Below are 16,682 nucleotides of genomic sequence, written 5' to 3'. Positions count from 1 at the left end.
GGCAGACATGTGTCTGTCCTCAGATTCTCCGCCCCATGGAGGGCCCTCGGCCTCTACCTCCATGGGTCAGGAAGCATGATGCTCGGCTTCACAGTCTTTGTGTTGCTCCTCTTTTGTGCCCAATGAACTTAGCATTGAACCTCTGCTGTGTTCTGGCTCATGGTCTCTGTGTCTGTGATGGCTCACTCCAGATACTCACTGGATGGCAAATCGGGCTCATCTCTCTATTAGTGTTACAGGCCGCCCTTTGCAGCTTCCTACCTAGTCAGTTGGTGAAAGTTACAAAGACACAGAAGAGTCACAATAAGCAGCTTCACTCCAGCAAAATAAGGGGATGCATCTTCCCATCCCATGATCCTGGTAGTACAGGAAGGAATGGTGGGATGGTTACTTTAATATAGGACTCAAACCCCAGGTGGCAAATTACCAACCCATCTCCATAGCACACTGCTGTGCCTTTGCCTTAAAAATAAGGACTGACCCTGCTCTCCCTACTCCCTGCAAATTTAGGGTAAAATTACACTTATTGAAGAAGCCTTGTATTCTAGGTTTCACACTTCTTTCTCTTCTAACACCTTGAAGAGTATCTATGGCTTGCTAATCACCCCTCTATCCCTTTTTATTTCTAAGCCTTCCTTTCTTTAAGATACAATAGCACATTCTTCATAGCTCAAGGTATGAGACCACCATTATAAAAAGCCAAGAAAAGTTTTCTCGCTTAGGGACCATTCCTTAATGGTTACCAGGTCTAGTGAAGTGAAATTTCTTAATGGGGCTCTTCTATCCAAATCTCTGTAACACCCACCAAAATTGGGTGGGACTATGCAAATAGTCATTGCTGTGGACCAATGACTGTATCCTAACAGTATACTGATCCTCACTTGTGGTAGCCTGTTAATTCCCCTAATAAGCAGTCATCTTATTCACGTGTACTCTCTGTGTGTTCTACATGACTCTCACGATGAATGTTTGAACCCAGTAGGAAAATAGAGCATTGTGGGAGGAACAGCGGCTGTCAGAGCAGGGTAAAGAAGGATGTAAGACATGTCTGACCTCTGGCTTGTGGGACTAGGCCTTGGACGTCAGATATAGGAGACAGGAGGGAGGGAAAGTCAAGATCTGGGGTGTAGTCAAATGTTTACTTGGGTATAGGGGAAGGCAATATACGATAGAAGGAAGTTGGCAACAAATTGTGAAAATAGGAAAAGACACTCAGAGATTTACAAGAGTTAAAGGCAGGCATCATCAGAACAAAAAAATCATATCATAGTGAATGAGGGGGGCAGTGTGGAGTGGAGACCCAAAGCCCACTGGACATCCCCTTACACATTTCTTTTTGCACTAATCTTAGTATTTTCCAGTGATTGATACTTCACAATAGTTCTGCCTTTACTTTATCAAGCTTTTAAAATTCATTAGCATAAAATTATCCAAGATACTCATTGCTGATATTTTGTTTATGTTAAATGGATAACTATTTATCTTTTATAGGTTTAGTTTGCATCTTCAATTTCTTTTTCCCGATTATTTTTACCTTGGTATTTTCAGGGCTTATGGTTCCTACTCATAGCAAACCTTTGCTCTCAAGTTCAATTTCTGTCCTTACTTACATTTTCCCCCTTCTATTCCTCTGGTTTCATATAAAATATAACTTTTCACAAATTTAGAGGCAATTTTTAATGATTTTTCTTGGAACTAGGGAAAATTTTTAATTTCCTTCTAAATACTTGCTTTCCTCAATAATTCCTTCCAGATTTCCCTATAACTGTGGGTTTAATTTAGTATCTGGACATATGTAATATGTGTTCTTTTGTTCTTGAATGAACACAGGACAAGAGCCAATTTGGGTGGTAAGTTTCAGTTTTTTCTTGGAATAATTCTGTTCTGAAATGCAATTCCTTAGAATATTTGAATATACAGGACTAAGATGAATATGCTTTATCAAAAAGTACATGTTAACCAAAATATAAATTTAAACATTTGCAATTATGTAGGTCAGTCATTGAAAGATGGTTTTCCCTTTTCTATGAGGATATTCCCCTTAAAAAAAGGAAATTCACTTAATGAAATACAGGGAATTAGTAAATAATAAAAATATGATACAGTTTTGCAAATGTATTACATATGTGGGGCACTTCAAAAGATTGTGGAAAGATTCCACTTTCTTTAAATTGAATTCCTCCAGAAGCTTTTCGAAGGCCCCATTTATTAGAGCTTTGTGATCAGATTCACAAGAAGCGTGACTGTAGAAGAGAAAGAATCTCCAGGACAATGATCTAGAATCTCAGAGGAGTTTCACTCATCTTCAGCCACAAACTGCAAAAGTTAACAGGACCAATTGTGCTCTCTGGGGATGATAGCTATTCTTTTGAGCATCTTTTTACTTAGAAACTAATGTTATTGTGATGCCAAGAAAAAGAAATCTTTTTCATGCCCCAATACAAGGTACAGTATTTTTCCAGTGCCAGAAGAGCTTCTGATCATCAAATGCTGGTAGATAATTGGGCTTACGAAGATTTACTTAGCAGGACTTTTATGAAAAGGAAAAAAGTAAATCATTGGAGGGTCAAATGTTTGAAAATATTTCCATTCATGTATTTAGTTTTTGAGAAGAAGAGAAGGTTACCAGAGTTGCCATTTTTATAGATGACAACTTTGATGACATTTGGGAACAAGCAACCAAAGCACACTTTCCTTTAGAAGACTTGATGTCATGTTGAATTTCATATGAAAGCCAAGCCACAATACAATCTCAACAAACTAATAGATAACCTAATATATCGACCAGGAAATGTGCATGGATCCGTAGGCTTTAAACGTACTGATAATCTTCATCAAGACTTTGGTGCAACGGTCACTTTGGGCCACAGGTAAAGGTGACATCCCCACACAGTAACCGTTTGTGGTCTTAGCTGTAGAGCTCGGAATGCCTCTGTGATGGAATCGGTTTTCAGATGCACCACTTGTTTGTGTGGAATTGTGGTCATGATGTTCTCCCCGTTCCTACTTCCAAGTTATGCCTCTCCCTGTAACTTTCTCTTTCTGTTCCACAGAAAAAAAGTATGACCTTAGCATCTAAAGGGATTCTCCGCCCATTTGTGCTCGTCTGCATTATCCTGGGCTGTTTCATGGCGTGTCTGCTCATTTACATCAAGCCCACCAGCAGCTGGATCTTCAGCCCAATGGAGTCAGCCAGCTCAGTCCTAAAAATGAAGAATTTTTTCTCCACAAAACCGAATTATTTTAATGAAACTATTATTCTGATCTGGGTCTGGCCCTTTGGGCAGACCTTTGATCTCACATCCTGCCAGGCGATGTTCAACATCCAGGGATGCCATCTCACGACGGACCGTGCTCTGTACAACAAGTGCCACGCCGTCCTGATCCACCATCGAGATATTAGTTGGGATTTGACCAATTTACCTCAACAGGCTAGACCTCCCTTCCAAAAGTGGATTTGGATGAATTTGGAATCACCAACTCACACTCCCCAAAAAAGTGGGATCGAACATCTCTTCAACCTGACTCTGACTTACCGCCGGGACTCAGATATCCAAGTGCCTTACGGCTTCCTGGCGGTGAGCACAAGCCCCTTCGTGTTCGAAGTGCCAAGCAAAGAGAGGTTGGTGTGCTGGGTGGTCAGTAACTGGAACCCGGAGCATGCCAGGGTCAAGTATTACAATGAGCTAAGCAAAAGCATTGAAATCCATACCTATGGGCAAGCGTTCGGAGAGTATGTGACTGATAAAAATTTGATTCCTACCATATCTACTTGCAAATTTTATCTTTCCTTTGAAAACTCAATCCACAAAGATTACATCACCGAAAAGCTATACAATGCTTTACTGGCTGGCTCTGTCCCTGTTGTGCTGGGGCCGTCTAGGGAAAACTATGAGAATTATATTCCAGCAGATTCGTTCATTCATGTGGAAGATTTTAACTCTCCCAGTGAGCTAGCAAGGTATCTGAAGGAAGTTGACAAAAACAATAAATTATATCTTAGTTATTTTAACTGGCGGAAGGACTTCACCGTGAATCTCCCACGATTTTGGGAATCTCATGCATGCTTGGCTTGTGATCATGTGAAAAGGCATCAAGAATATAAGTCTGTTGGTAACTTGGAGAAATGGTTTTGGAATTAATCTTTTCCATGATTTTTCACACTTGCTAGAATATTTTGCTGAGATATGATGCAAATTTTTAGGGTGAGAAGAGAGACAGCAATCTGAATTTTAGTCACAATTTATTTTTATCATGCTGTTTGATAACATGTATATTTTGATGGAAGTTTTTAAGAGTTCAGCATTAGCAATCATTCCATTGGATTCTAAATTATCCTGTATATCCCTAATTATGTGTGTTGACAATAATTTATTCTTCGCTATAATTTTCAAACAATTGCTTTTCTCCACGTTTGTGTAGCTGTCTTTACATTTGTGGTTTGATTCTTGTGTTTCTACGTTGATCTGCTCTATTTGGGAAATGAGGATACACATCTTAAAACACCATGAAGGACTTTCACTGAATTCAATAATCTCTAGTTTCAATTTTGCATAATGTAACCAAGGAAGGGTGTATTGTAATTTAATTCTAACCTCTTTGACTTCCAAGTTGAGCAGAGTAGGTAACTGTTTCTATTTTGGCCTATTTTTCACCGTTTGCCACATTTGTGAAGGCAGAATTATTCATGTAGTGAATGAGAAAGACAGTGGAGCATAACTGTTCTATCCAGGAAGGTATTAGACATCACATTTTTTTTTCTTTAAGGTGACTTGCAGATACAGCCATTTGATCTTATGATCTTAAGATAAAATAGTTGAGGGTTTTTAAATATGCGATATGCTGTGAATTTCAAATCCAGAGAAGTAATTCTAAAGTAAGTTATCTTCCTCATTCTGATAGAATTCATTTTAATAATAAAATAAACAATTTTATCAAAGTAATATCTATAGATAAAAATATTTATGAATGTTTCCACCTATTTTCATTTTTTAAATAACATCAATTTAAAATATATTTTTGAAGCCCCAATGGTTTAAACAGTTTCATTTTACTGTATTGAGAAGTAAACTAATACATTTGAGAAGTTTATCTTATCTAAGAGAACCTAGAGAAAATTATCATTAAGGTGTTAAAATATAAGATATTAAACACAATAGAGTGGAGCTCTATAGGGAACACAGTGTCTAACACAAGATAAAGTCTCAATGTATATTTGTTGAATGAATTAATGAATGATGTTGCAGGTCATAGAAATTTTTATTGTTTCATTTTAAGTGATAAATCTAGCCTACAGGTAATCAGAGATGGTGTTTGATGGTCCATTTTAGCAATTATTTATTCATAGTCACATGACCATGGATGTCATGGACTCTGCAACCCAAATAAACCCATGATCACACTAAGATCGAGAGAAATCATTCCTGAATGTGGAGTTACCACACAGCAGTTCTCTCCTGTATGGTCAGGGAAGGCGAAATATAAAAGGTCGTTGGTGTGACTGGCCCAGCTTCTAGCTAGAAACGAGAATCCATCATGTGTGATAAATTGAGAGTCAATGAAAAGAAGGAACGTGTTTGTGAGATGAACTGACACAACAGTCTCAAAAATGGGCCAAAACATATCAAAGAAATGATGGAAATGATGCAGGGCTGAGCAATGTGCCGTTGTCTACACCTAAGGTCTCCCTGAGTCGGAGCCAACCTGGTGGCAGCTATGAGCAGTAGGTGAGGAAAGATGCGACCCTAGGGATTGCTTAAGGATCAAATTTCCAAGAGTCTTTAGTGAATTTATTCCATTCAAGCCAAAATCCCATCAATGGAATTAGAAAGTTTGAAGACAGCCATTGGGGTCCATTTGTGAGTTAGTCTAATTGTCCTTCACCCAACATATCTCCTTTTTTGAAGATTCATAAATATTGAGTTCTTTACTAACTGAAAATTTACACAACCCTTCCTCAAGCAAATCTATTGAGGTCATTTTCCCAATAGGGTGTGGTCACGTGGTGTCTCTGTATCACGTCTTGGTAATTCTCACAGCAATTCAGACATTTAGCATAATGCTATTGCACATTTAATAGGCTACAGCATAATGTAAGCATGACTTTCATACGTACTGGGAAACCAAAAGAAATCTGTGACTTGCTTTATTGTGATACCTGCTTCATGACACTCTGGAACTGACACCTCATCTCCAAGGTTTGCCAGTACACCTGTTGACATTAGCAGAACCAAATCCATAATCTTCCCAACCAGATAGAAATTAGAGGGGGACAAATGTGCATTCAGTAACGCCGTGCCTAACAACACAGATGGCTTTGTGCGGGAATGAGCTTTTTGTATGTAGCACTAGGAAGATTTGGGTGAAAGCTAAGTGACCACATAAAATACCAGCATTGGATGGAAGTTGGTTTCATAGCCAGCATCATTGCTTTATTCTTGATTGAACAGTGGCTATATGTCAGACTGTGTCCTGACCACCACAGAGACAAAGGTGAACAAGATCACTGCCCCCAAAGAGTTTATAATGATGTGGAGAGATGCCCGTAAGACACATCTTGTAGCCTGTCTATGCCTTTGTGCAAAACATTTTCAATAACGTTTGTATGGTGACCACTGCGTGGATGAAAAAAGAAAACACAGTTTAAGTAATAAGATACCCTATGTGTTTTTGAGCTGCAAGATCTCTCTACTCATTTGATTTGACTTCGTTTACCTCATGTTCTCTCATACGCACTACAGTGCAACCAGTTGTACTAACTTTGTGTGGACTCCTTAGATGAAAAAGGATCTTCACCCTCCTTTTATTACATTATAATAAAATAGCCAATTTCATACATGTACCTGACACTAACTTAGTCATATTTATAAAATTTATAGACATCTAAAGAAGATGAATTATTAACAAATTTGGAAAACATCTGTTTTCCTTGAAAGCAGAAAATAATTCTTTAATATCAGAACAGTTGATGCTCCTGATTTTAAAAATCTGCTGTAAGGCAAATGTCGCCACTGTTGACTGTGGACTCTTTGGATTATCACTGTAATCACATACAATAAAGGTTGTAGTGACTAAATAGTCCCGCTGTATATTGAAAACCTATTGCCAAGAACCAGAAGCATCAATTTTCCGAATTTGAGATAGCCAAGTGAATGAATGATTCTTCAGTACTAGAACAATTGATCTACATTTAGGGCTGGCTAAAGGGGGGCAACTTACAGCAAGACTGATATGCCAGCCCCTTCATTCTACTTTTAAATTAACCATCTCCAAAGATAATATTTTTTCAAGACACATGTTCACACACACACACACACACACACACACACACATACACACCACCGTAAGTGCATAGCCAACATTAGATTCTGAAAGACCTGTCTCTTAATTTAGTGTTCTTTTTCATCAACTTCCTACTTTATTATAGAAATATGCCTCAATTCCTACAAATGTGAATGCCTTATGAGTAATACTAAGGCCTATAAAATTACACTCAATATGAAAGCACTTTGACTTTTGAGAAGATTCTTAAGAAATAGAAAATCAAAACTGTTAGGGATTTTTTTTTCTGGCTTAAGCCTTCCAGGAGTTGAGTTTTAGCAGAAAGAGGTGGATTTTCATTAAATTCTACCTGAAATGCTACTCTGAGAATGATAAAATGTCCTTAACTGCTCATTTAATAAATCTATGAATTACAACTCATTTTAAGGATATGTGATGTTGAGAGAACCAGCAATGTCTACTTGTTTCTGGTTAGATAAATAAATCATCACATTAGGGAACAAACGGTAAACATTAAAAGACAATAACTTTACATTTTAAAAAGAGTTAAAAGCATCTGAAACCTAACCTTCAATGATGTGAGTATTGAAATATTAATTAGCATAGCCCTTTCCGTTGTCATAGATACTAAATTGGCCACAGACAACAGCACTACATGCGGGGGGCGGGAGGGGAGCCGTGGCTGTCCTGTATTTTGACAGTCATCAAATTGACAATGGGTAGTAGAACCTGAAGAAAATGACCTGAGCCACAAACAGGTGTCGGTGTAAAGGAGCCCTGGTGGCACACTGGTTAAGCACTTGTTTGCTAAGTAAAGGTTGTTGGCGCCAGCGGACCAGTCACTCCATAGATGGAAGATGAGGCAGTTGCTTTCATGAAGATTAACAACCTTGGAAACCCTGTGGGTGCCATTCGACTCTATCCGGTGGGGTCAGGAAACTCAGAGTCAATGGTAACAGGTTTGGTTTCATCAAATCAAATTTTATATTTATTCTGAAACCTAGAATACATATTTTTTAAAAGAGTTCTGTTGGGAAGACATAGGAAGCTTGGAGGACTTGGTGAATTATTTGCTGAGCCATTAACTTCTGACCTCCAGTGGGAGAGTAAATATGAAAAGAGTAGAAAACTGTGTTTTATTGGTTTTTTCCTATTTTCAAACTAGGTTCTGTGAGTCAAAAGGTAATCACTGAGAAAAATATTTCTATGAATTAATATGAACAAAACCGGTGGCGGCATTAGCTCCCTCCATTGAGTGCTTGGTGTCTTGAATGATCTCATTAAAGACAACAGTTTTGCAGATGGATTATCATCCAATAGGATAGCCAATGTTAGAATCAGAAAGATTAATCACCTTGCCTCGTACAGATAGTGATCTCAAAAAGTAGTTGCGTGACTGAATGAATGACGTTAGATGCCATGCAAAATCTTTTTTTTAATGAAGTGACAGTTCCAGGCTATTGGTACAAATTGGGCATGGTACTTTGTATTTATTTAATCAATCAGTGTGTTGTCGGGAAATAGAAGTCATTCTATTCCAGATAGTCATTCCAGTGGCTTTGAGCTATAAGGTCCCCTAAAAGTAACCTCGCAAGAAAGATTTTTAAATGATTTGAAACATGTTAACATTCGAATATTCATAGCATACAAGCTGTATCTAATAGGAAAGAAAACTCGCATTTAAGGAAAATATAAAATGCAAGCACTGGTGAAGACAGACACTTATTACAAAATTGTACATGGAGGGAAACACAAATTCTTTCTTCCCTAACTGCATCCCTTTGTATTGCACACATCAGTGAACTAAGATACTTTTTCTGGAAATCTCTCATCTGAATATGTTGTAGCATTTAGCAAATGAGTAATCTTCACTACTATTCAACGTTTTCTTTCTCCCCATAGTTCATATTGAATATATCCAAATTCATAAGCATTATATCAAGCAGTTAACAATATAATGAGAACCTGCTAAACCAGATCTATAAATAATGCTAGCCGATTACGAAGTCAAACAAATTTAAATCTGAAAGAGTCCCTTAAAGCACTTTAGATAGTGTTTGTGAGGTTCTTTGTGGCATTGTTGCATTGTAACTTAAGATTGAAATTGACACATTTATGCACTTATGAAGGAAATTTTAAGGACCACCCCAAAATAATTTTTTCAAAGTAAATATTTCAAATAGGTTTCGATTTCATTTAAGGTACAAAACCGATGATTCAAACTAATATGTGAAACAAATTCCATCCAAGGCTTGGAACACTGTCGTCAGCTAATACTTCTTTCTCTTTTCCCCACACCCCCGTTCCCTACCTGTGCCCTCTGCAGGTCATCTCCTCAATACAACACAGGCCTTGTTCTCCTGAAAAAATACACAATGAATCACATAGTTATCATTTTTTAAAAGGCACAACAGTCTCAAAGATTGCCACCATCTATATTTACAGTAGAATAATCTAAGGAAAATGCGCTTATGCAAAATGTTCAGAGAGGCGGGGAGAGTCACACATTCAGTGCCCTGGCAATAGAGAAGGCAATTTGAGTAAACCAGCTTGAATTCCTCTGGACACTCATTATTGTTTTAATGCATGGTTAATATACACTTTTGCATTTGATTCATTTTGAAGATATTGTTATTTAAAAAGAATTTGAGACCAGTCACCTTTGTCAAATTTCCTCAAAGGACAGTTCTTGGGCTGTCTGACCCAGAATGACTAAGGCTTTTTACTACAAATACTGAATGGTAGGCTCTGTCCCTGCAATTCGGAACCGCCCCCACTTAAAAAAAAATCATGTTTTTTATATATTTCTTGTGATTCCAATCATTTTGTAAAGCATTCTAGGCAAACCGTTTGGCTGCCTGAAAATCATAGGAAGGCCTTTTAGCAGCACAGATTTGGGGGTATCCTCTGCAGCTCCTTTTTTTCTGGCCCTGGGGTGAGACCTGGAATTTGTCCTTTGTTTCAGACTTCCCAGATGGCTCTGGTACGCGGTCAGATTTGAGGTCTGCAGTTTTAGCCACCTGTCCCGGTGAGGTGCACTATGACTGCCAGCTATTGCTTTTCTTCGATGCACCTAGCCCCTGTCCTGAAGATGTCAGTAAAGTAAGATTCAAGGACTTCATTATGCCTGATTACTTCCTGCAGGAGCAATGGACTCACTAAGTAATCTCAGAATTTTAGGGCAAAGTATTTACAATCTCCAGACTTTTCAAATCGTTGTTGAATTATACTAGTCATTCTCAGTTTAGGATGTCCATTAGAATCACCTGGGAGAACTTTGCAGGCATTGCTGCCCAGCCCCCACCTCCAGAGAGTCAGGTTTAACTGGGTGGAGGTTAGGCCAGCTATATAGAACACTTGTGAAAGTCCTAACAGGAGACTCCACTGCAGACAATTTATTTCCAAATGCTTGCTTACCCTTTGCAGCTGGGAAAGCCTGGGAAAGGCAGAAACTGGGATCCTTTATCCCGACTGTGGTCCTTTCTAAGCATTAAGTGTTAAACGCTTTTGTGATCTGCTGCTCAGCTATGCAGTTTGGACCTCCCTCCCCCTCGTTCCTGGCATATCCTACAGTCTTTGCCGAATGCATAGACAAATAATTTGCACTTGGGATATGACAATGAATTATAGCCCATGGATTTTGGAGGACAAAGATTTGGAATGAAATCTATGCTTTGCCACTCACAGGCTATGTGCATGTCACCTGATTTCTTTCTGACTCTCACTTTACATCTTTAAGGTGAAGTAGCACAAACTGACGTGTTTGCTTTGAGGACTAAATGAAAGGACATGTAAGTGACAAGATTGTGTTCGATTGTTATATTTTATAACTATAATAGATAATCATGAGAAAACCCAAATTATTTCCTTCATTTATGCTGGAAAAAATTTTTTGATAAAGTGAAACAGACAGCTTTTAAGCATCTCAAATTTTACCAAGCAAAGGAAACAAACCTAGTGTAGCTGCTGTGTCTTCGCTGCTTCTGTAATTACTGAGCAATGAAGGGGTGTGGGGAGCTGGCAGTGGCAATGAATAGGCATTGTTTGCGTTGCTAAACGCATACACCATTTCTTTAAATAATTGGAATCCAACCAGGCATAATTTCTTTTCACAGTTATGAGTAATCAGAAAATTAACAGTCAATTTGGCTTATTATCCATTGGTGTAGCTCAAGTCAGAATGGATTAGCAGGAAGGTCCTCAGAGATTTTGGGGAAGGAAAGTGGTCTGGCTAGAACAGCACCTTAACTTCAGCTACCCTCTTCCTTGGACAGAGCTAGTGAGTGAAACAAATCAGGCAGCAGAAGCAAGTCATCATCTACTTATTCTAAAGCTTTGCTTAAAAAGTGACTTTCAAATGTTACAGTCCAACATTGAAGAAATAAGAATTCATTTCCTTAGCAGTGCAGAAGCAAAATAATTCTCCAGACTAGTCTAATTGCTAGGATTAATTAATAGGATTTTGACATTATGTACACAGTTTTTAATTTATATTGTAATAGAACAGAAGGTACACTTAAGAAAAAAAGTATTGCTTATGAAAAAGTGACATTCAAAGTTAGTATTTCTTAATTATATGCCTTGTAAACAACATTAGAAATGTTCATTATTTCAGTTAAAGCATTAAAAATAACCAGAAAATCAAGCAGTTACTTTTTCTAAGTCTTCTAGCAGACAAGTAATTATTAGAATTACTTGTGTAAAATATATTAAATTAGAGCTGGCCAGAATGTCATTGTGAAAAACAAAGATAGTTTTTCAACTGAAAAAGTTTAAGGACAATTCCCATAAGGAGGTAAGTTAACGGCGGTAATTCTTTCTGCAAATGGCTGCATTGCATTTTGATTAATGAGGGCGCCAGAGACAGAAAAGCAGGGTTGGCAAAAACAGTGCCCACATACTAAATTAACCACCCGTGACTACTCTGTGTGCGAGGAAGGTGGGCCAGTGCTGTAGCAGTGCAGCCCACAATCAAGGTTTGGCTTCGTTGAGCCACCTTCGGCCCCCAGATGAGACAATCCTGAACATGTCATCCTCAGCCAAGAACAAGGCATTGGCAAAGAGCTCGTGTTTATGTAGGGCAGGATAAGTGTCTCCAGGGACGGTAATGAAATCGGGTCTGTTTGCTTTAAGAACCCGTGAGCAAACTAAGAATATCTGGTTTTCTATTTAAAGGTGGGAGCAGTTCGCTTTTCAAATAACAGATGACCTCTTCCAATCATTTTAGATATTACTGTAGAATAATTAATCAAAGGAGAAAGATGATTGTATTTGAGACCAGGAGTTTATTTACAAAGGAGAGGAAGTCTTTGAGCTTGTAGATATGGTACATCATTCAGACATTCAAATGAGGACTCTTGTAATGGAAAGTGTATTCGTTATGTGCCCTTGGAAATGGAGACAGGGGAAAGAAAGTTAAACCTATATTTATGTTTGTGCCATGTTAATTGATAATGCTCATGATGTTTATTTGTTTCCTCTCCTCGTGTGTGTGTGTGTGTGTGTGTGTGTGTGTGTGTACAGAGAGAGAGCTTTGCAGGGGTCAGTTAATTGGGGTGACTATGATAATATGGAGAATAGCTTTTTATAAAGTCCTTAGAAATTAAATCACATACAAGATGGCGGTAAAGAATCACGTTTGATTGAGAAAATGCTATTGATCAAACTTACTAGAATGAAATTACTGAAATTAATCATCTTCGCTGAAATAATGTATGGTTTATTCTGAATCTAAAACATGAGTAAACAATGGACCTTTTAAAGGAAAAAGTTACCAAGTTCGCCACTATATTTGGATCTAGAAAGATGCTAAAGGAGAAAAGAATATGTACTTAAAATCAGGAGTCAACTAAGAATAGAGAGCAGGTCTTCACAACTGGCTGTGTCACCGAGTAACTGTTAAAGGCAGCCAATGGCTCACCAGTGAGGGAGAGGACTTAACGCGCTGTACAGTCGAATCACCTCAGTTACTGATGAGAAGCTCTGGCACAGGGCTTCCTCTCGTCATTGCATGTGACCATAGGACTGCTCGACAAGCAACCAAGAGAGGACAGACGTTCCCACAAACTGTTGTCTAGTCACTTAGTAAGAACTTTGGTTAAATGGTTGCTGGTGACAAAACTTGCTATAAAGTTCGACAAAGAAAGACTGGGGAGTTTACATGCTTCCTGTGGAATGTATCCCTCCGGAATACACACAGCCACACACGTCAGACATACGCCAGCACTTTTTCCATCCTCTAAATGTAACACTCAGTAAAGAAGGTCAAACTGTCATTCCGAAATAAAACGTGCCAATTTTAAGCTAGGATGTGAATTGTAAGGGTCAGGAATTCACAAACCATGTGTATGGTAATTGTATGTTTAATTAATATAACATCACTTTGCACTATTGTATTGTCATATTTAAGTAAACCTGAACACACCCTGCAACCTAGATGCCAAATGTACAGTTTACAGATTCGTGTTATTTCTGATAAGAATTTAATTGCATTGTGCTTAGTGGTTTAATGCTATTAACTTTCTGTGTGTCTCTTATTGCCATGTAGTACTGATAAGATTATTGTAAGCACACTAATTAGTCATCTGAACTTTTATAGATAAAAATCACACATTGATCAGAAATCACTTTTGTACTTATTTTTTTGTAGAGTATTTTTCCACACTTGAAAAGAAAACACCACACCGTTATTTTATATCCAACATCAGCTTTTCTTTAAAACCTTATGCATGTTTAAAATAAGATGTGTTAGAAATGTGAAGACATTAAGATTGGGTTTATATTAAGTGAAAACTGCATGTGATTGGTGCATCATGCACCTCGGGGGGCGGGGGAAAATGCACTAAGAACCCACACAAGGACTTCATCCCAATCCGTGTGCATGACTCATCCTCTCGGAAACTCTCGTCCAACCTTTGGTAAAGTGAACACATTACTCTTTGTGCCAACGAGCCAATAGGCAGTGCTGCTTTACGCTGCTCTCTGTGGAGCACATCGTGGTGCATTTTCCACACGTTTTCTTCTTGGAGTTGATTGTTGGCAATAAAATACAACAACAAATCATTTGTTGGCAAATGATACAATATAATGTTGAGCAACTTAATCTTATAAAGCATGATGAAGATAAAAAATATCTTAGTTTGAAACTATGAAGACAATATTCTGGCAACTAAAATGCTAAGTCTTTTTGTTTGACATTACCACACTCAGCACTTCTGCCGGGTGGTCAGGGGCATGACCCCTTAGAAGCCAGGTGTGCCCACTGCTCGACTGGGCGATTATGTAGAACAGCCAGGCAGTATGGATGGACAATCAGTGTAATTGACAGCAAGGGAAAAGCACTCAGTGTGTGTTTGTTTCTTTTTCTCCTTAAACTGGGTAATTCAAACAAATAACAAACAACATTGGTAGTGTAGGAAATAGGAACTTTGGCTGCAGAAACAGCTTTCTACCCTGATAGTTTGCAATAGGCTTTGCAAATAACTACATTTGGTAGAGACTTTATTTTTGCAAAAATATGCTAGTGTTCTTGAAAGGGCTTAATTGCAAACAGGTAATATATATGAGCCAACCATCGGCCTTAATGAAATTCGGCGTTCATCAGAATATGTGATGACTAGAACCTCATGGCCCTTGGTGACTTAAAACGCTAGTATACGCATTGACGCGGTGGAGAGGTAATTTCATTGCTGTGCAATTAAAACAGCGGGGTTCCTATTTATACATCTATTTATCTGTTTGGGGAAGATCGGTGTCTCTGAGTTAAATTTTAACAGCTTCAGCTAAGCTAGTATAATGGTAAGGAAAGATGGCGCGCTACTCCTCTAGGTGAAAAACATGCAGCCAGGTTTTGCTCCAGTAAAGAACAAGGCCCTGAACCAGGCCTAGTACTGAAAAATCGACGTTTTTTGTATCAGGAAGTTGTGTGTGTGAGGAACTCTCGGCAAACACTGATCTGGGCTCTGATCGCCACCACGCTTTTCTCACCATTGATCCAACCTGTACATAACAGCATTATATGACACGAAGTGTTTTACTAACTGTGGAAAGCACGCCATAAGACATCTGTATATTCAGCTATTTAGAGAACATGTGTTTTCCACAAATTAAACTGGAGATGTTATTTGGAATTCCTTTCCTTAAAAAAAAAGTTATCAAAAATGTGAACGCCTGCTCATTGATGTCTTCCTGGGCTTATAACTAGATGCTATTGTTGCTATTGTTATTATCTTGTGAAATTTTGCTTCAGCAATTAATAGTGACATCAACCATCTGTGCAGAGGTCAAGGGCAGAAATAAATGTACAGCGGGTTCTCCCTCCTGAGTCCTGTTTCCTATACTCAGTGTAAGCACCTCACTGAGTTATCACTCGAGTCGTTCCTTGGTTGTGTAAACAATGGTGTTCTTTCTATTCGGGCCTCTTGAATTCCTGTAATGTGAATATTTAAAATAAAAGAATACAATTTAAATGTACATTGACTTGTGCTGGTTATTTATAATGCTTATATTCAAAGGAATTCATTTGAGAAGATTTACTTTCACTTACATGCAAATCTGGATTCCCTGTATACATTAAATTAAAACTTTAAAACAAAATAGCTGTTACAAATCATACAATCATTAAAAATACTAAATGAAAAATTGTCAATTAGTGTGCAAATATAAAACAGTTCATTTCCTTTTGTTTTTGTTTACTTTTTATGGACTTACAGCCCTAATTAGATCACTTAAATTTGTTTTTATGTGCTGGGTGGAATAAAAAAATCCCCACACTTTTTTTTAATTGAAAGATCATTTTATTGGGGGCTCTTACAGCTTTCATAACAATCCATACATCAATTGCTCAAGCATATTTGTGCATATGTTGCCATCGTTATTTTCTAGACATTTACTCTCTATTGAACCCTATCAACTCCCCTTTTCCCTCTCCTCCCTGTGACCCCTTGTAAATGATAAATTATTAATATTTTCATGTCTACACTGACCGCTGCCTCCCATCCCCATGGTGTCTGTGGCCCACACCCTTTTGAGTTTGCTTTGATCCTAGCTTGGACAATGCCTCTCTCTGGAATTACATATGTACTTGACATATGCTTCTGATGATTCAGATTCAGGCCAGTAGACTCAATAAGTTCAAATCCCAAGTGCATATAACCATTATAGAGTTCTATCTTTAGCCATATACCTCTATTTCATACTTGCCATCCATCATTTAATTTCTATTGACCTGTTAACTTGGATAACATACTGTGATGGAGTTTCAGGAGCAAGTATTCAAGTTTATTTTCAATATATAATTCATCGGGGAAGTTTGATTCACTTAGTAGCACCGTGACACATGCTTCTCAAAATGGCAACACACACGCACACACACACAACTTAAATCATCGATTTTTCTTCCT

At 38.1% G+C, this 16,682-nt stretch overlaps 1 protein-coding gene across 1 annotated transcript; it reads left to right on the top strand.

The window, feature by feature from the left end:
* The first annotated feature begins 3,062 nt into the window (after window positions 1-3,062).
* Window positions 3,063-4,142, top strand: FUT9 (fucosyltransferase 9). The gene has a single exon (XM_075554017.1). The coding sequence runs from the start codon at window positions 3,063-3,065 to the stop codon at window positions 4,140-4,142; it is 1,080 nt and encodes a 359-aa protein (XP_075410132.1).
* Window positions 4,143-16,682: the final 12,540 nt, after the last annotated feature.

Source organism: Tenrec ecaudatus, chromosome 7 (genome assembly GCF_050624435.1).
Source record: "Tenrec ecaudatus isolate mTenEca1 chromosome 7, mTenEca1.hap1, whole genome shotgun sequence".
NCBI classification, from domain to species: domain Eukaryota; kingdom Metazoa; phylum Chordata; class Mammalia; order Afrosoricida; family Tenrecidae; genus Tenrec; species Tenrec ecaudatus.
The sequence above is the reverse complement of the archived record's forward strand: the minus strand, read 5'-3'. Positions and strand labels throughout refer to the sequence as shown.

Coding starts and splice junctions, on each gene's coding strand:
- FUT9 (XM_075554017.1), top strand. CDS start 3,063: ATGACCTTAGCATCTAAAGGGATTCTCCGCCCATTTGTGCTCGTCTGC.